We start from the raw sequence: 20805 nt of genomic DNA on the forward strand, positions 1-20805 counted from the left end.
ACGAAATGAGGAATTTCCGTTGTAGTAGCGTTTGGCGCCGCCAGAGTGCTCAAAATTTGAGACAATAAGTTTTGGTCACCCTGTGGCATGTCACGCAATCGCAAGATGTGTTTCTTTTCGTAACAAACTCGCGACGTCATTATTATGTGTACTGCTCATGCGTGTGGAATAGAAACAAAAATGGCCGCCTGTCCATAGATTGGTTATTTGCAGTATACGCGACCGAATACACGAGTTTTATGCCTTTTTACAGTAACTTTTTGTCATATATAGTAAACTCCGTGTATTAGTGTTTTTTTGTGGTGTAACAATTGTGTTTTTTTAGAGCCAAAGAGTATTTATTTGGATAAGTTTTCTTTGGTGTTTTGCTTTTATTTTCAAAATAAGTTTGGACTTTGGCCAACATGTTTAGAATTTACACACCAGTTCGATCAATAAGGACTCCGCAAGGTCGCAAGAACCTCACTAAATGTAAGTACCGCATATAAATTTATACCCCCTTGCTATTATGTGTGTTTTAGCCACAGGAAGAGCTCTAAAACTGTGTTTTATCGACTATTCTTTCACCCGCTGAGGTCACAACCCTGTTATATCAAGTTATTTTAATACCGCTATTTTAAGTTGTTATTCTCTTAAGCTGAAAGAAGTAGGGTGTTTTATTGTATTGTATATGTTTATATGTGATGCACTGTTTTGATCGTCGTGATGCGGTTCCATGCTTCACCAGTCTGTCTTTTTCGTTATGTAACGTTTTATAATTTGTGATTACTTTCATTTTCAAGATATGCCCTCATATTTTCTGTTGCTAATTTTCTTTTTCAATCAACCTTTTAATTATCTGTTTGATATTTATTGTGATCTTGAAGCAAGTTTGTTTTTTGCATTGCAAAACGTGTTACATACCTGATACATTATTGAACACTAACTCATTGTACAGTACGATAATACGTACAGATTACATATTATGTAATTGGGTAATCTTCAGGATACCTGTCCACTGATTTACATATTCCTTATATTTACTGGCCCCCTGGGGAAGGACTCTCCATAAAATAGAAAGGGGAGATTGTCCCATCATTTAGGGTATAAAGTTCTACTAACTGGGGTCTCACGCTAGTGGATCAATGGGGACAACCAACTGTCGTGTGAAATCACCTGAAATGTAATACAGAGTTTGTATGAGGAAATTTTGAAAAAATGTTCATAAAAATATTCGTTAAGATGCAATATATATGTAATAAAATCCTTATTGTCTCAATATTTGGTATCGCTGAGTTGATTTCAAATGATTTGGGAGGGTTTGAACAATTTAGATATACCGCTACTTGTTCATAAATGAAGTGCAAGGGAGTAAACTGGCAGCCGTCAAAAACTACACTTAGTTCACACAACAGAAAAAAACAGAAATACCAATTCTTTGGTAAAAATAACTCAGGGATTCAAAGATATATGGTTTACCTTCTCATTTTAACCTGGCTTTGTTCAAGATATTCCCTAGTGTCATCACAGAGAAATAATTTCTGGCCAGCTTTCCTCGCCAATTGATATACTGATTGTCTTGAATCACACATCTTGGCCAATAACCATGTGACTGTTTTCGGAGCAGGCTGTGTTATTGGCCAAAGGAAACAATAGACAAATATTAGATGTTTCTATAGATGGCAGGGAAGTCCCTATTTACCATTCAAAAGAGTTTGACGATTGATATAAATAGGTGGACCTTTGACTGGTTGATAGCGAAATTTGTGAAAATGTGCTAGTGCTAAAGGTTAGAAAATGCTTTGACCACAGGTAATGGCCCCTCTTTTAGAGGCAAGAATTGCTGTTGACCACACCCAAAGTGCTATCACCCCTTCTGTTTTGATGGGAGTCCCCCTTTGAGGGCAGGTATTGTGAAGTTGCCCTCCTGATCATGGCCAAATGACGAAAAAAGGGGATAAGAAGCTCTATTGTTCAAATAAGCCCCCTCTTTCTATAAATGGATTCCCTCCTTTCTCCTTAAATGACAAAAAGACTTGGGTTTTATTAGAGCTTTTATAGTATATTTTTTGTTTCAGATACCAATATTTTATGCTAATACCAATATTTTAAACTTTATGCTAATACCAATATTTTAAACTTTACAATTAGATTGTGCAAGCAAGTCAAAATAATTTTTAAGCTAGGAGATTTTGAAAACACAGCTGGAATTTTTTAACTTGTTGTAGATTAAAAAATTAACTTTTTCCAGCATGACATGGGATAATTAACCAATCTGTTCCTGTTTCTTTCAGTACTTGTATCATCAGCATTGAATACAACAAAGGAAGCAACTCCTGTTAGACAAATTCATGCCATCGCTGTTGATGGAACGAGAAGACATGCAAATGCTTCCCCTCTAAGCTGTCAGTTATTACACCACCCCACTGGACTTTGCAATGTCAATGGGCAGAGTAGAAGGTCTCTGACTGTGTCTGGGGGAGGCAAGGATAAAGGAGGGAATAGTACATGGAGCTGTCCTAAGTGTGGTAATCCATGCAGTGCTGTTGAAGGTAAGTTCTGTTCAAGATTCCTAGCAAGGAGGAAATTCAGTTCAGGAGGCTTGGAGGAATTACCCCAATCAACTAGGAGGTCTGCTCAAATGGAAAAAAAAAACAATGGAAGCTAGGAGGAGGTACTTTACAGGGCTTCTGGAATTACGCGCTTGTGCGCGCTTGTGTAATCCACAAATTTCCGCGTAATCCCACGTAATTTGGCAAAATTTTGAAATACAAAACATTTAAGTGCACAGCTGATGTGTTCTTTTAAGGTTTTTACCCCTATTTCTCGTAAAAAATAGACCAATATTCTTCGTAAGAGTGCGATATTTCGAATTGAATTTCGAAAACAAATAAAATGACTAGGCATTCTTTGCTAAACCGCGACGGCCTAGAACTAATAATAATATGCCTTTTTTAATTGGCTGGTGGCTAGGAGCCAATGAAAACTTGCCTAAGATATTTTCGCGCAAACAAAATAAACCTTTTCAAGTTATTTCGTGCTTTCCTTCGGTACAAAATGTAGTTTGGGCGTAACAGTTGATATTCCGTGTAATCTAGCGCGTAATTCTGTAAAGAATCCTGCAAAATTTTGATTTTTTAAAGAAAAATGTATTGCAAAATCCCACGTAATTTAGCGCGTAATAATTGATTTTCCGTGTAATTTAGCAAAGAATCCGGCATAATTTTGAGTTTTTTTCGCATAATTCCAGAAGCCCTGACTTTAGGAGGTCCTTTTAACAGCTAAACAACCCCTGCCAACTCAAAGTCCTTACTATTGACTTGCTATTAAAAGCGCCCCTTTACCCAAATTTGCTGTTGCACAACCTTGCAAATCCGAATTCCTTGTCTCCTTCGGGTATAGCACATAGTCAATCAACTGTCTAAACCAATCAAAGGCTTTCATGTCACATAAACCATTTGACTGCACACGACAAGAAAATTGGATTGGTCACGGTGGTATAATGGACCACACACTATTTCCAGATTTTTCCCAGAAAATGGACTTAACGGGCGCAACCGTAAAACCGTGAACACCTAAAATATGTGTGAAATATTTTATTGTCTCACGAGAATTCAGACACTGAGACTTGTTGACACATGATTGAGTGATTGGTTGAAAACAAACATTCCATACATATTTTCGGTGTTCACGGTTTTCTTCTTTGAATTCGCAATGGTCAAATGCAATAATGAATTCCAGCTATGAAGCTTAAGCACATGATACTAGTTCCTTTGCACTCTTCTAAGAAGTAAGCCAGGCTAAACGTTTTTACTTATTTACTGGAGATCAAGCAAAGGAAAAGGCATCCCAAAGAGTTTTATCACAAAACATGATACATTTAAGTTTTTTGCTTTGGATTTGCATTTACTCCACAGTAATTCATAAAATATCCTATTTTTTCTAGCATCCACAAGATTCGTGCAGTGCGAGAAATGCAGCCATTTCTTCCTAGTCCTCTCAGATTCAGATTCAAAAAGACATATACGACAAGACAGTAAGGCCTCTCTTAATAATGGTCCAGAAAAGGCTGCTAAGACCAGTAGAAAACCTCCACCACCACCAAGAAAGGTGAAATTGTGATACATCTTGCTACATATATATTATAAATAAAATGTCATACTGAATGGTAACATACAGTACCTATATCCTCAGGGGGGGAACAATCTGTATCCTAGGGGTGGGGATGGGAGAGCATCTGACAATGATGTTGGAAAGGCTTTTGCCACCGCAGTTGTTGGATTTTCTATTACCATACATCGGAGATCTGTCGGGTGCAGCCAAGCGGTCTGAATGCACGTGGAAACTTCGTCTTATGACATACGCGATACAATAGGAAGTCCCAGAGCACAAACTTCCTCCAAAGCGTCGATTTGCTTCTATAAAACGCTTCGAGAGAGTTATCTACAATTATCAAAGGCATCTCTGAAGAAAAAGGGAAAAAATCCATCAAGGTTTTAAGAATAGGAACGATTTTCGCAAAAACTGTTCTTAAATCAGTATTAGTAAACAAATCCAATTGCTACCACTATACCTTTACGCACTTTTTATTCGAAATCATGTGCACCCTATTATCTGAATAGCTTCTTAGATAAAAACCAAGATATAGTGGCAGAGGTAAGGACACATAACATGAATAATGTTTTAAATTGAGCCGTAAGTAGTCATTGCAACTTTGTTGTTAAATTTTCGCATAAATTTGCCCTATTTTGAAGCTCACGAATCTAGCTTTTAATCGCTCTTACAGATCTCTCTAAAAATTCACACAAGACTAGACAGCCATGTGTTACAGAATATCTGGAGAGGACTTGGGAAAAAAATTCAATATGGGCACGAATTTTGCCCTAGAATAAAAGGAGTCTTACTCATGTGACATTTATTTCGATCAACAAAATTAATACGTCATAATATATTTTATTTTTATGTTATTGATTTGGTGTATTGGATATGGAATCTGAATTCATTTCTTCGCGCAGTGCGTTTTCAAAGATTGACGGTGTGATTGAGAAAATACTGGGTCAAGCCACCTTAAATCATTGCTTTTCATTGCATAGTTTGTGTGTTGTCTCATATTAATTTAGATGAAGTTAATAAGTAGAATTAAATGTCATTTTTTCATAGATCTTTGACTACTTGGATAGATATGTGATAGGCCAAGACTATGCCAAGAAAGTGCTAGCAGTCGCGGTATACAACCACTACAAACGTCTTTCAGTCAATATTCAAAGCTCCTCTCAAAATTCTGTGCCTGCTGAAGTGAAGCCAATACCCCTGACACGACCTTACCCTGCCACGCCACAAGGTATATATATTCTACTCAACACATTCTGGGTTTATCTGACACAACATTGACTGATCACACTTTTTAGGGTTGAATTGTGTATTCATGATACAGGGACTGGGTAATAAAATTTGGTATAATTTAGATAAAAGTGCTATGGCACTGCTATTTAAGAAGGCCAATCACGCTGCCATTTTATTCTCCCACTCAATGTTGAGTCACACAAAGCATTCATTTTCTTCAGCCACTTCAAGCAAAGAACCATTTTATTTTCGCTCAAATAAGTATCGTAAATAGCATATTGGACTACTTTCCTAGATTGTTATTTTGAAGTTTCGTTTTAAAGGGAATAAACCATTGTGTTTTCGATTATAAACAATGGTGGTTGATCAACACTCTTTAATATTGATTAAAGAAGACTGAAAATTTCCACCCCCCCCAAAAAAAAAAAAAATATATATATATATATATATATATAATAATTATAACGGATCTTAATGGAAGTTTAAGAATCCACATTCTGCTTTGAATTTTTGGATAGAGCATTTTTTTTCTAGACCTTATAGTATCTATTGTATCCTTATTTTTTTTTTCAATTTTCAACTGCAGAACTTCAATTAATAATGGCCCAATCTCAGACTATCAACTCCCCACTGGGTGCGAGTGGGGTCCAGTCCTCTAGCACAGTGCGGGAGACTGCAGGCAGTGAGGTCCTGGACGCTGAACAAGATTCCATTCGTCTTGACAAAAGTAATATTCTCTTGCTGGGTCCAACTGGCTCTGGTGAGTTTGCCTATAATTAATCATGGAGAATCAACTGCTATTTTGGAACACTTTTGAAAAAAATAGGTAGAGGTTGTGTATATCAGTGAGAGAATGGTATCAGGTCAATTGGCCACCAAATTGAGTCATGATGAGTCTAAAAGAAAACTTATCACAGGCTTTTGGTCATGCTCTCTCCAAAAATGATATTTATTTGTTTATATTTCAATTACTGACTCCTGTGAGATTCTGTTTTTACCCTCTATATTCACAACAAACCTGGTGTTGTATGCAGCGTCACCTATAGTACACTCTAATTGTTGGTGTATCGTATACTGACTACTCGTGTGTTGTATTATTTTCTAGGAAAAACACTCCTTGCTCAGACCATAGCCCGATGTCTTGATGTCCCATTTGCAATTTGCGACTGCACCGCTTTGACTCAAGCTGGTTACGTTGGGGAGGATATTGAGTCAGTCATTGCCAAGCTGCTACAGGTATCATCCCATATAAGTAATGTTGTATCAGAAATTTGACTAAACCAAAATTCTCTAGTTTGTGCTTAATATTATGTTATTGAAATTTTGAAAAGTGAACTAAAAATATATGATTGTAGTTTCAAAAGTCTAGTAATATCTGTTAACTATAGATATGTCAATGAAAGGTTTGTGTCTGGCTGGCACTGTGTTGAGAATGACAGATGGAAAAGATTTACAGTAGTCTATAAAATTTTAAAATTTAAAATAATGATAATTAAAAAGATGCACACAGCGCAATTCCCAGTCCTTCACATGTGATAGTTATCACGATTTTGAATTACTGTAAGGGCTTGTATTTGCACCACATGAGCTTTACTCATCTTTTGAGTCACGGGGCGATAATTTGAAGCGGGGTGCTACAAGCCTAGCCTTGGTCACTCTTACAGTTTTTGCAAGAAGGTCGAGCTTATTTGAAGGAGGACGGTTACGTTATATTTTGCACCCTATTGGGAGCACTTAAAGCTGCATTGTCGCCAGTTTACTTCCGGTGGTCCGACGGAAACTTCAACCGTCAAAAAACAAAAGAAGCTATTAGAATCCGAGATATTAAACAGGCCATCCGCTCAAAATTATTAGTCACATCCTCAAAACTTCCAGACACACTGCTATCAATATTTTGAATTTTTTTTCGCGTTGTCCGTTAAAAATCATTGGGGATTGTAATCGACCGGAAGTAAACTTGTGACAATGCGGCTTTAATCAAAATGGGGTACTTATTTCAAGCTGGGCACTAAAGCAAGTATTTATGGTAAATATGATGTTTTCCTTACAGGAAGCTGGTGGTAATGTGGAAAAAGCTCAACAAGGTGAACTACAATTGTTTCTTTTTTAACGGGTTTCCCTTCAACTGGAGCACAGCAAAATATAATCCATAACCATCATTATGTTAAAACGTGAATGATGAAAATGCTCAGCTAATTGTTGTATTCTAAAAAGACCAAAATTAATTGAAGTTACTGCAAAAATCATTTATTACCCTGCCATTTACCACAAGCTACTAAAAAAAAATTAAAGCGCTATATCAAGGCTCATCCCTTCTTTAACGATGCTGCCTCCAACTAAGTTCTTAATTGCCTGGCTTGCGTTTAAAACAACTGTAGCTGATGCCAAATGCAAAGTGTGCTAACCTCAGCCAGCACCAGCATTACCAGCAAAATGCCAAGTATAGCAGCACCAGCATTACTCCAAATATACACCTTACGATAATAAAGAGCAAATTCCCATACTATTATTTTAACCCAAGCCATATTTTTTTGATGGTTGCTGCCGCTTGTGACCTTTTTTGGGGTCAGCCTCCCAACAAACCCCTCTCTCCCTCGCCCTATGCTGCCGCTCATTCTATTCTGCATACAGAGGAGGCTGACTTGTGCATTCTTTTCCAGGTATTGTATTCCTGGACGAGGTGGATAAGATTGGAGCTGTTCCTGGCGTTCACAATCTGAGGGATGTTGGCGGAGAAGGTGTACAGCAGGTAATAACAAAGTGACCCCTTTACTCCTAGCTTGCTAGTTTTTGTTGTTGTTGCTGCTGCTGTTGTTTTGTATTCAGAGCTTACTTAAGATCCTCTGTTATTTGTTGTGTATTTAGGGCTTATTGAAGATCCTCTGTTATGTGTTGTGTATTTAGGGCTTATTGAAGATCCTCTGTTATGTGTTTTGTATTTAGGGCTTAATGAAGATCCTCTGTTATGTGTTCTGAGTTTAGGGCTTACTGAAGATCCTTTGTTATGTGTTCTGTGTTTAGGGCTTACTGAAGATCCTAGAGGGTACTGTTGTGAACGTCCCTGAGCGCAACTCGCGTAAGATGAGAGGCGACACAGTGGCGGTGGATACCTCAAACATCCTGTTTGTAGCGTCTGGCGCATTCAATGGACTCGACAAGATAATCAGACGGAGAAAACAGGACAAGGTAGCCAATCACACAAGGGATACTCGCGGTGGCATGACATTCATGCGTTGCGTGACACAATGAGCATTGGGCCACCTTATGAACATAACGTGACATATGACAAAGGTCACATGCACAATGAGTATTGCATGCCTTATGAGCATAACGTGACTTCACGTGAATCACGTAACCTTATGAGCATAACGTAACCTTATGAGCATAACGTGACCTTATGAGCATAACGTGACCTTATGAGCATAACGTAACCTTATGAGTATAACGTGCCCTTTTGAGCATAACGTGACCTTATGAGCATAACGTGACTTCACGTGAATCACGTAACCTTATGAGCATAACGTAACCTTATGAGCATAACGTGACCTTATGAGCATAACGTGACCTTATGAGCATAACGTAACCTTATGAGCATAACGTGCCCTTTTGAGCATAACGTGCCCTTTTGAGCATAACGTGACCTTATGAGCATAACGTGCCCTTTTGAGCATAACGTGACCTTATGAGCATAACATGACCTTATGAGCATAACGTGAGCTTTTGATCATAACTTGACCTTTGTTAGCATGGCGTAACTTTAATGAGCATAACGTGACCTTTATGAGCATAACGTGACCTTTATGATGATAACGTTACCTTTTGAGCATAACGTGGAATTTTTAGCATAACGTGACCTTTATGAGCATAACGTGACCTTTTGACCATGGCAAATTTCGCTTAGCATAATTAGAATCACTTGATCCAGAAAACATTATATGACAAACATGGCGTGACCCAATAAGCATCAGGTGACATTATATGACAAACATGGCGTGACCCAATAAGCATCAGGTCACATTATATGACAAACATGGCGTGACCCAATAAGCATCAGGTGACATTATATGACAAACATGGCGTGACCCAATAATTATCAGGTGACATTATATGACAAACATGGCGTGACCCAATAATTATCAGGTGACATTATATGACAAACATGGCGTGACCCAATAAGCATCATGTGACCTTATATGACAAACATGGCGTGACCCAATAAGCATCAGGTGACATTATATGACAAACATGGCGTGACCCAATAAGCATCAGGTGACATTATATGACAAACATGGCGTGACCCAATAAGCATCAGGTGACATTATATGACAAACATGGTGTGACCCAATAAGCATCAGGTGACATTATATGACAAACATGGCGTGACCCAATAAGCATCAGGTGACCTTATATGACAAACATGGCGTGACCCAATAGGCATCAGGTGACATTATATGACAAACATGGCGTGACCCAATAAGCATCAGGTGACATTATATGACAAACATGGCGTGACCCAATAAGCATCAGGTGACATTATATGACAAACATGGCGTGACCCAATAAGCATCATGTGACATTGTATGACAAACATGGCGTGACCCAATAAGCATCAGGTGACCTTATATGACAAACATGGCGTGACCCAATAAGCATCAGGTGACATTATATGACAAACATGGCGTGACCCAATAAGCATCAGGTGACATTAAATGACAAACATGGCGTGACCCAATAAGCATCAGGTGACATTATATGACAAACATGGCGTGACCCAATAAGCATCAGGTGACATTATATGACAAACATGGCGTGACCCAATAAGCATCAGGTGACATTATATGACAAACATGGCGTGACCCAATAAGCATCATGTGACATTATATGAAAAACATGGCGTGACCCAATAAGCATCAGGTGACATTATATGACAAACATGGCGTGACCCAATAAGCATCAGGTGACATTATATGACAAACATGGCGTGACCCCATAAGCATCAGGTGACATTATATGACAAACATGGCGTGACCCAATAAGCATCATGTGACATTATATGACAAACATGGCGTGACCCAATAAGCATCAGGTGACATTATATGACAAACATGGCGTGACCCAATAAGCATCATGTGACATTATATGAAAAACATGGCGTGACCCAATAAGCATCAGGTGACATTATATGACAAACATGGCGTGACCCAATAAGCATCAGGTGACATTATGACAAACATGGCGTGACCCAATAAGCATCAGGTGACATTATATGAAAACATGGCGTGACCCAATAAGCATCAGGTGACATTATATGACAAACATGGCGTGACCCAATAAGCATCAGGTGACATTATATGACAAACATGGCGTGACCCAATAAGCATCATGTGACATTATATGACAAACATGGCGTGACCCAATAAGCATCAGGTGACATTATATGACAAACATGGCGTGACAGGGCAGACATCACGTGACGCAATGATCACTTGATCCAAAGAGCTTTACCTAATTTACAATACAATTCAACAATCCTTGTTTATCGAGGGTAGCATATTAACCGACTTAACAGTTTTCTAACATATGGTCCTCGTATGCATTGTAAGCACTGTCCCTGAGGGTGGTCACTGCCAGGTGGTTTATTGCGTCCCCAGTGGTTCTTTTACGTCCCTTCGGTTCAAGTTAGTGTAGTGCAGCTTGAAGAGATGGAAACTCCGGTTTAGTGTCCTTATCCGAGAAGACTGGAAACGCGGGAGAATAACTTCAACTCACTTGTGACACAAATTTGAATCAAGGCAGGAACTAGGAAAAAAAATCCCAGTTTAAGCCAGGATTCGAACCTGGATCACAGCGGTGAGCAGCCGACGCGCTAACACAACTAGTAAGAGCAAAATGTTGGAATGTGCTCTTTGGAACCCAGCTTTGTGCGAAGCAGATCGTTCACGTTGTTATATTTAGATTTCTGTGATAAAACTATCAGATAGTTATAAGCCTCAATGGCTCCTGTACTCCTCGACAGGTTCTTGGGTTTGGCGCACCAGCCATCCATCACTTGGACAAAGCGTCACATGACTCCCCAATCGATATCTTCTCGGCTGTCAAGAGTGACGTCAGAGACGATAACGCCGAGCGTGATGCGTTGTTACGCTCAGTGGAGGCGAAGGACCTGATCGATTTCGGGATGATTCCAGAGTTTATCGGCCGACTTCCGGTTGTGGTATCTCTTCACTCTCTGGATGAAGATACTCTGGTGAAGATTTTGACGGAGCCCAGGAACGCACTGGTACCGCAATACCAGGCACTCTTTGCCATGGACAAGGTGAGATCTACTTGTTGTATATGTGGTACCGCAATACCAGGCACTCTTTGCCATGGACACGGTGAGAAGTACTTGTTGTACATGTGGTACTGCAATACCAGGCACTCTTTGCCATGGACAAGGTGAGATCTACTTGTTGTATATATGGTACTGCAATACCAGGCACTCTTTGCCTTGGACAAGGTGAGATCTACTTGTTGTATATGTGGTACCGCAATACCAGGCACTGTTTGCCTTGGACAAGGTGAGATCTACTTGTTGTATATATGGTACCGCAATACCAGGCACTGTTTGCCTTGGACAAGGTGACATCTACTTGTTAAATATATGGTACTGCGATAACATGCACTGTTTGCCATGTACAAGGTGAGATCTACTTGTTGTATATATGGTACTGCAATAACATGCACTGTTTGCCATGTACAAGGTGAGATCTACTTGTTGTATATATGGTACTGCGATAACATGCACTGTTTGCCTTGGACAAGGTGAGATCTACTTGTTGTATATGTGGTACCGCAATACCAGGCACTGTAGGTTCGGGGGTATTATAACTCCAAGGAGCTTATTGACGAAAATAAACGTTTTGATACAACGTTTTGTTCCCCAGGTTGATTTACAGCTCGAATCAGATGCTCTTCAGTTGATTGCTCAACAAGCCCTGGAGAAAAAGACTGGGGCGCGTGGGCTACGCGCAATACTGGTAAGTGACAAGATAATACTTTCAATGATTAAATAACCCTCACCCCAACATACCAGTACATCCTTAGCCCACCCACCCCAAGTTGGAAAAAAATATTGGGCCAAGTGGGCTGCTAGCGTGCTAGCGTGCTAGCGTGCCTAAGCGCGATGTCATTTGTTGTGATGTTATTTGTTAGCTCCCTCGACAGACACTAAACACGATGTTATTTATGAGCTCCCTCGACAGACACTTAACACGATGTTATTTGTTAGCTCATTTGGCAGGCACTAAACGCGATGTTATTTGTTAGCTCCCTCGACAGACACTAAGCGTGATGTTATTTGTTAGCTCCTTCGGCAGACACTAAGCGTGATGTTATTTGTTTTCTAGCTCCCTCGACAGACACTAAACACGATGTTATTTATCAGCTCCCTCGACAGACACTTAACACGATGTTATTTGTTAGCTTCTTTGACAGGCACTAAGCGTGATGTTATTTGTTAGCTCCCTCGACATACACTAAGCGTGATGTTATTTGTTAGCTCCCTCGACAGACACTAAGCGTGGTGTCGTTTGTTAGCTCCTTCGACAGACACTAAGCGTGATGTTATTTATTAGCTTCTATGAAGGCACTAAGCGTGATGTTATTTGTCAGCTCCCTTGACAGGCTCTACACGTTATGTTATCAGTTAGCTCTCTTGACAGGCTCTAACCGTTATGTTATTTGTCGGCTCCCTCGACAGACACTTAACACGATGTTATCAGTTAGCTCCCTTGACAGGCTCTACACGTTATGTTATCCGTTAGCTCCCTTGACAGGCTCTACACGTTATGTTATCCGTTAGCTCCATTGACAGGCTCTACACCTTGTTATCCGTTAGCTCCCTTAACAGGCTCTACACGTTATGTTATCCGTTAGCTCCCTTGACAGGCTCTACACGTTATGTTATCCGTTAGCTCCCTTGACAGGCTCTACACGTTGTTATCCGTTAGCTCCCTTGACAGGCTCTACACGTTATGTTATCCGTTAGCTCCCTTGACAGGCTCTACACGTTGTTATCCGTTAGCTCCCTTGACAGGCTCTACACGTTATGTTATCCGTTAGCTCCCTTGACAGGCTCTACACGTTATGTTATCCGTTAGCTCCCTTGACAGGCTCTACACGTTATGTTATCCGTCAGCTCCCTTGACAGGCTCTACACGTTATATTATTTGTCGGCTCCCTTGACAGGCTCTACACGTTATGTTATCCGTTAGCTCCCTTAACAGGCTCTACACGTTATGTTATCCGTTAGCTCCCTTGACAGGCTCTACACGTTATGTTATCCGTTAGCTCCCTTGACAGGCTCTACACGTTATGTTATCCGTTAGCTCCCTTGACAGGCTCTACACGTTATGTTATCCGTTAGCTCCCTTGACAGGCTCTACACGTTATGTTATCCGTTAGCTCCCTTGACAGGCTCTACACGTTATGTTATCCGTTAGCTCCCTTGACAGGCTCTACACGTTATGTTATCCGTTAGCTCCCTTGACAGGCTCTACACGTTATGTCATTTGTCAGCTCCCTTGACAGGCTCTACACGTTTTGTTATCCGTTAGCTCCCTTGACAGGCTCTATCCGTTATGTTATCCGTTAGCTCCCTTGACAGGCTCTACACGTTATGTTATCCGTTAGCTTTACCTTTAACCTTTAAATACAATAATTGCCACTAGCGAGCTAATCCGGCAATGAGGGGCAGCGTACCAACTACCCATGCACATACTACGGTTGATAATAAATAAATAATAAATAAAACAAAAGAAACAATAAATGAATGAATAAATAAATAAATAAACGTAACAATTCGATAAGGTGATGAGATAACAATACACATGTACATGGGTAGTATGGCAACTAAATCATTGCCGGGCCAGCTCGCCAGTGACGGCTATCTTAAATTCATCGACAGAGCTGAGGTCTAGCATTTGTTGGGGCAGAGAGTTCCAAACGGGGATAGTTCTTGAAAAGAAGGAGTATTTGAATTGGTTTATACTGGGAGGCGGGAGTGTAAGTTGGCATGTGTTCCTGACGCTTGACCTGGTTGCGTAGGAACCAGGTTTGCGAATTACATCACTCGGGAAATCGATTTTTACTAGCCCGTGGTGGATCTTATAAAACATGACAGAGTCGAATACTGTTCGCCTAAGTTCTAGCTGGTGCCATCCTAGGTGTGTCAGCATATTCGTGACGCTGCTATGCCTTCCGTAGTCGTTGCACACAAATCTGGCAGCGCGGCGTTGTACAGATTCAACTTTTTGAATGTCCTTCTTAGTGTGGGGGCTCCATGCTTCCGTCCCGTACTCCACCAGTGGCCGTACCAGCGCCTTGTAGGCTTGCTCTTTAACCGCAGCTGGGCAGGAAGATAAATTTCTTTGTAGGATACCCAGTACTGCGTTAGCCTTCTTCTTGACTTCCTCCGTGTGCTTTGACCAATTGAGAGATGTAGAAATGTGGACTCCAAGGTATTTTTGAACGCTAACCCCCTCCAGTGTGGTTCCACACAAATGGTATGGGAACTGGGACTTGTCGCGTTTTAAAGTGATGGTCATGACGTAACATTTTTTGGGCGCAAACTTCATCTGCCACTGTTCTGCCCATCTTTCAAGGTGGTAAAGATCTTGCTGTAGGGCGTGGTGGTCATCAAGGCTCTTAATTGGGCGGTATAGGACGCTGTCGTCGGCAAACAGTTTCACGTGTGATTTGATGCCAGATGGCAGGTCGTTTATGAAGAGCAGGAATAATATCGGTCCTAAGACCGTGCCCTGAGGCACGCCTGATAGCACAGGGGACCAGGTAGAAGAGGCCCCGTTCACGACCACTCGCTGTCTTCTGTTGGTAAGAAAGTGCCTTAACCACAGTAAGATTCTTCCTCTGATTCCATAGAACTCGGCCTTGATCAGTAGGCGTTCGTGAGGGACTGAATCGAACGCCTTGGCGAAATCAAGAAATACCACGTCAACTTGCCCATGGTCGTTCAGGACCGACGACCAATCATGAATAACAGATATTAGTTGGGTGGAGCAAGAGAGGCCTTTCAGGAAACCATGCTGTAGCTGAGTAATGATGTTGTTTGCGGACAGGTGACACATTATGTGTTTTGAGACAATGTGTTCCATCAGTTTGGAGACCAAGGATGTTAAAGATACTGGGCGATAGTTCTGTGGGTCAGATCTTAGACCCTTCTTATAAATGGCTGATATGTTCGCGTCCTTCCACACAGTAGGGAGTACGCCATCCTTCATCGACTGCTCGAACAGTAATGTAAGGATAGGTGCGAGTTCTGTTGCAGCCTCCTTCAGGACTCTGGCTGGGACGGCATCTGGGCCACACGCCTTGTCTACACGGATGTTATCGAGTTGTACTCTAACGCCGTTAACAGAGAAGGAGATGTCTTTGATGTCTTGGTGAGGGGACGCGCCGAGAGTGGGAACATTAAGATTATCTTCCTGCGTGAATACACTGTCATACTGTGCCCTTAGCTCCCTTGACAGGCTCTACACGTTATGTTATTTGTCAGCTCCCTTGACAGGCTCTACCCGTTATGTTATCCGTTAGCTCCCTTGACAGGCTCTACACATTATGTTATCCGTTAGCTCCCTTAACAGGCTCTACACGTTATGTTATCCGTTAGCTCCCTTGACAGGCTCTACACGTTATGTTATCCGTTAGTTCCCTTGACAGGCTCTACACGTTATGTTATTTGTTAGCTCCCTTGACATGCTCTACACGTTGTTATCCGTTAGCTCCCTTAACAGGCTCTACACGTTATGTTATCCGTTAGCTCCCTTGACAGGCTCTACACGTTGTTATCCGTTAGCTCCCTTAACAGGCTCTACACGTTGTTATCCGTTAGCTCCCTTAACAGGCTCTACACGTATGTTATCCGTCAGCTCCCTTGACAGGCTCTACACGTTATGTTATCCGTCAGCTCCCTTGACAGGCTCTATCCGTTATGTTATTTGTCGGCTCCCTTGACAGGCTCTACACGTTATGTTATCCGTTAGCTCCCTTAACAGGCTCTACACGTTATGTTATCCGTTAGCTCCCTTGACAGGCTCTACACGTTATGTTATCCGTTAGCTCCCTTGACAGGCTCTACACGTTATGTTATCCGTTAGCTCCCTTGACAGGCTCTACACGTTATGTTATCCGTTAGCTCCCTTGACAGGCTCTACACGTTATGTTATCCGTTAGCTCCCTTGACAGGCTCTACACGTTATGTTATTTGTCAGCTCCCTTGACAGGCTCTACACGTTATGTTATCCGTTAGCTCCCTTGACAGGCTCTACACGTTATGTTATCCGTTAGCTCCCTTGACAGGCTCTACACGTTATGTTATCCGTTAGTTCCCTTGACAGGCTCTACACGTTATGTTATTTGTTAGCTCCCTTGACATGCTCTACACGTTATGTTATCCGTTAGCTCCCTTGACAGGCTCTACACGTTATGTTATCCGTCAGCTCCCTTGACAGGCTCTACACGTTATGTTATCCGTTAGCTCCCTTGACAGGCTCTACCCGTTATGTTATCCGTTAGCTCCCTTAACAGGCTCTACACGTTATGTTATCCGTTAGCTCCCTTAACAGACTCTACACGTTATGTTATCCGTTAGCTCCCTTAACAGACTCTACACGTTATGTTATCCGTTAGCTCCCTTAACAGGCTCTACACGTTATGTTATCCGTTAGCTCCCTTGACAGGCTCTACACGTTATGTTATCCGTTAGCTCCCTTAACAGGCTCTACACGTTATGTTATCCGTTAGCTCCCTTGACAGGCTCTACACGTTATGTTATCCGTTAGCTCCCTTGACAGGCTCTACACGTTATGTTATCCGTTAGCTCCCTTAACAGACTCTACACGTTATGTTATCCGTTAGCTCCCTTGACAGGCTCTACACCTTGTTATCCGTTAGCTCCCTTGACAGGCTCTACACGTTATGTTATCCGTTAGCTCCCTTAACAGGCTCTACACGTTATGTTATCCGTTAGCTCCCTTGACAGGCTCTACACGTTATGTTATCCGTTAGCTCCCTTGACAGGCTCTACACGTTATGTTATCCGTTAGCTCCCTTGACAGGCTCTACACGTTATGTTATCCGTTAGCTCCCTTGACAGGCTCTACACGTTATGTTATCCGTTAGCTCCCTTGACAGGCTCTACACGTTATGTTATCCGTTAGCTCCCTTGACAGGCTCTACACGTTATGTTATCCGTTAGCTCCCTTGACAGGCTCTACACGTTATGTTATCCGTCAGCTCCCGTGACAGGCTCTACACGTTATGTTATCCGTTAGCTCCCTTGACAGGCTCTACACGTTATGTTATTTGTCAGCTCCCTTGACAGGCTCTACACGTTATGTTATCCGTTAGCTCCCTTAACAGGCTCTACACGTTATGTTATCCGTTAGCTCCCTTGACAGGCTCTACCCGTTATGTTATCCGTTAGCTCCCTTAACAGGCTCTACACGTTATGTTATCCGTTAGCTCCCTTGACAGGCTCTACACGTTATGTTATCCGTTAGCTCCCTTGACAGGCTCTACACGTTATGTTATCCGTTAGCTCCCTTAACAGGCTCTACACGTTATGTTATCCCTCAGCTCCCTTGACAGGCTCTACACGTTATGTTATCCGTTAGCTCCCTTGACAGGCTCTACACGTTATGTTATCCGTTAGCTCCCGTGACAGGCTCTACACGTTATGTTATCCGTTAGCTCCCTTGACAGGCTCTACACGTTATGTTATCCGTTAGCTCCCGTGACAGGCTCTACACGTTATGTTATCCGTTAGCTCCCTTGACAGGCTCTACACGTTATGTTATCCGTTAGCTCCCTTCACAGGCTCTACACGTTATGTTATCCGTTAGCTCCCTTGACAGGCTCTACACGTTATGTTATCCGTTAGCTCCCTTAACAGGCTCTACACGTTATGTTATCCGTTAGCTCCCTTGACAGGCTCTACACGTTATGTTATTTCCCTTCACAGGAGAACCTTCTGCTGGATCCGATGTTCGATGCTCCTGGCTCAGACATCGTGACCGTGCGTATCACCGAGGACGTCGTACGAAGAGAGAAACCCGCTGAGTACGTGCACGCACCCCCTGAGACCGCCACGCCCGATACCACTGAGACAACCGAGGTCTACAACGACGATTACGACTTTTACGCCGGCGACGCCTCCTCAAGGGTTTAACCGATGACGACGATTAAGCCTTTTACGTCGGGGACGCCTCCTTAAGGGTGTAACCTATAACGACGATTACGCCATTTACGTCGGGGACGCCTCCTGAAGGGTTAACCGATAACGACGATTACGTCGAAAAAATAAGCAGAGCTATGAACGTATTTCTAATGGCACTTTGTAGCTTCAGAATTAATCTTTCATGACTCTGTACATTATGCATACTATCATATATTATTTTTACCTCTAGTGTATTACTGGACTCCTTTACTCTTTTTTAATCCTTCACTCTATGTTTTTGTTTTCTGTACTATGACTGTTTATAGTGCGATGCGCGCTAGCGTGGCCACCCCGACAATTTTGCGAAGCACTTAACGAATAAATATGATGTTATTTTTAATCAACACTCTAGCGTCATACCCTAAAACTGCAGTTAAAAGAATCGATATTATCAATTTATTGCGTTGAAAGCTTTTTACAGGCCGAAAATAGGGTTAGGGAGATATTTCAGATATTCAGATTCGGGATTACTGTGTTTGTAATTTTTAGGACGCGGGTCCCCCTCCCCCTGCGTCATTTTTGTCCTCCATTCGCCACAGGAAGACTCTTTCCCGATAAAAAGAGATGCCTGCGGAGGAGGCTAAGTATTGTTTGTATCCCGTACAAACGGTATTGTTTATATCATTTAACGTGTGCCACTCGGGGCGCAGTAGTTGGTTGCTCATACAAAACCTTAATATGTGTTTAGGATATTTTTCACGATCTGAGATGTGTACAACTGTCCTAAATCTTTGAACCCTTCTCGCACAGCTTTATCCACAAAGCCCTGTACATACCATTGTATATTCTATTGTATGTCTCGTCTAATGAGTATGTATAGATTGTTTTTTTTTTCATGGTTTGAGTCATATTTTAGAACTGTAAATGAAAATACCAATAATATTGAATTAAATGTGATATCTGTTCGAAGACCTTTTTCGATATTTTGAGTTACAGCACAAGTTGCGAGTGATGCAATTTCTCGCCTAACTTAACGCGAGTCACCCACGAGTTGATGATATGGTCACACATACATCCACCAAGTCAAATGGCGAATGACAGGACATTGGAAACCTATCCTGCTAGCAGAGCTTTCTCCTGTATCTCTCGCTTAGCAGTTTACTTGCCGATTCGCGAACACTAGCAACAACACAAATAGAGAGAAAACAAGAGAAAAGGGCCTCTGCTAGCAGGGTATTGGAAACCCAATGCACGACTGAAACCTCCCCCTCCCCCCCTCCCTTTTCCCTGCAATTCGCAATAATGCAGTGGTATGGTACGCAGAACAATTTTATTCGCAATGTTGCGAAGCAGCGCAAAGAATTGCATTGCAAGTTGCGAAAAGAGGATATACTAAGCGTAATTTTCTTGCCACTAAGAATTCTAAGAATTGCCTGTTACAGGGCCGCATCCAGCATGAGGCACGTGAGGCACTCGCCTCGGGAAAATTTTGATGTTTTTTTCACAATTGAAAATTATGAGATAAAACACCCGCTTTTGTTGGATTTATCATCCAATAACTAGCTTTACCTCGGTAAAATTTTGATTCTGGCTACAGGCCTGAAAGTCATGCATTTTCCGGAAATTGGGTTGGGGAATCTTTGCATATTTGCACGTTATCGTCAAAAAGGAAGATAAGAGACCGTATTTTTTACCCACTGATCCCTCAACTGGCCTGTTTCGGCCATAAAAACAACGATATCAAGATACTCAGGCGATAGTCCATCTAACTAAAACTGTACAGCTAACTAAATAAAAGCTCGATTTCCTTTTTTTGACAAACTTCAAATAAAACCAATTTTTTTTAATATGTCTTTTCAGCCCAAAGCCGACCGAATCAATTCCAGAAGAAAAAAACCCGGCGTAGCAGTGAAAACATTAAAAAATTTCAAATTTAGAAGAGATACCTTGGTGCTTGTGTTTGTGCTGGTCCAGACAGAAACCACATTGGAATAAATATGTCTCGATATGCCTTGAAATTTTGAAAGTAGAGTATTTATGTAGAAAAAAAATGGTTTCAAAAACTTAAATTAAGTCCCCTTGAATTTGGATATTTAAAACTATGTAAATCAAGGAATACTACATCTTTCCGGGAGTGGAGCAAATGATCTTCAAACTCTTCAAGGCATGTAATTTATTCATGCATGGTGCATTTACTAAAATGCATACGTAGTAGGGCCAGGAGAATAAGAATCTAAAGAAATCGTGTTGTTTTGTGTATTTGGAAA

At 41.4% G+C, this 20805-nt stretch overlaps 1 protein-coding gene and 1 long non-coding RNA gene across 3 annotated transcripts; one reads left to right on the forward strand and one right to left on the reverse strand.

Annotated features, from left to right (window-relative positions):
* Positions 1-142: 142 nt before the first annotated feature.
* LOC5503431 (ATP-dependent Clp protease ATP-binding subunit clpX-like, mitochondrial) lies at positions 143-19507 on the forward strand. Of its 2 annotated transcripts, none has more exons than XM_032371787.2 (12): positions 143-471; positions 2274-2531; positions 3926-4089; positions 5140-5320; positions 5909-6082; positions 6428-6558; positions 7373-7406; positions 7983-8071; positions 8344-8508; positions 11339-11638; positions 12249-12341; positions 18344-19507. In XM_032371787.2, the coding sequence occupies exons 1-12, from the start codon at positions 405-407 to the stop codon at positions 18548-18550; spliced, it is 1863 nt and encodes a 620-aa protein (XP_032227678.2). In that variant the 5' UTR covers positions 143-404; the 3' UTR covers positions 18551-19507. The 2 variants fall into 2 exon arrangements, with proteins under 2 accessions (XP_032227678.2, XP_048583766.1); XM_048727809.1 differs by lacking the exon at positions 143-471 and adding an exon at positions 1869-1887.
* LOC125563075 lies at positions 8187-9373 on the reverse strand. Its single transcript, XR_007308106.1, has 2 exons — positions 8793-9373; positions 8187-8640 (listed from the first exon to the last, which is right to left on the reverse strand). It is a non-coding gene; the product is annotated as an uncharacterized LOC125563075 (long non-coding RNA).
* Positions 19508-20805: the final 1298 nt, after the last annotated feature.

The sequence above is a fragment of the Nematostella vectensis genome, chromosome 5 (genome assembly GCF_932526225.1).
Source record: "Nematostella vectensis chromosome 5, jaNemVect1.1, whole genome shotgun sequence".
In the NCBI taxonomy this organism is placed as follows: Eukaryota; Metazoa; Cnidaria; class Anthozoa; order Actiniaria; family Edwardsiidae; genus Nematostella; species Nematostella vectensis.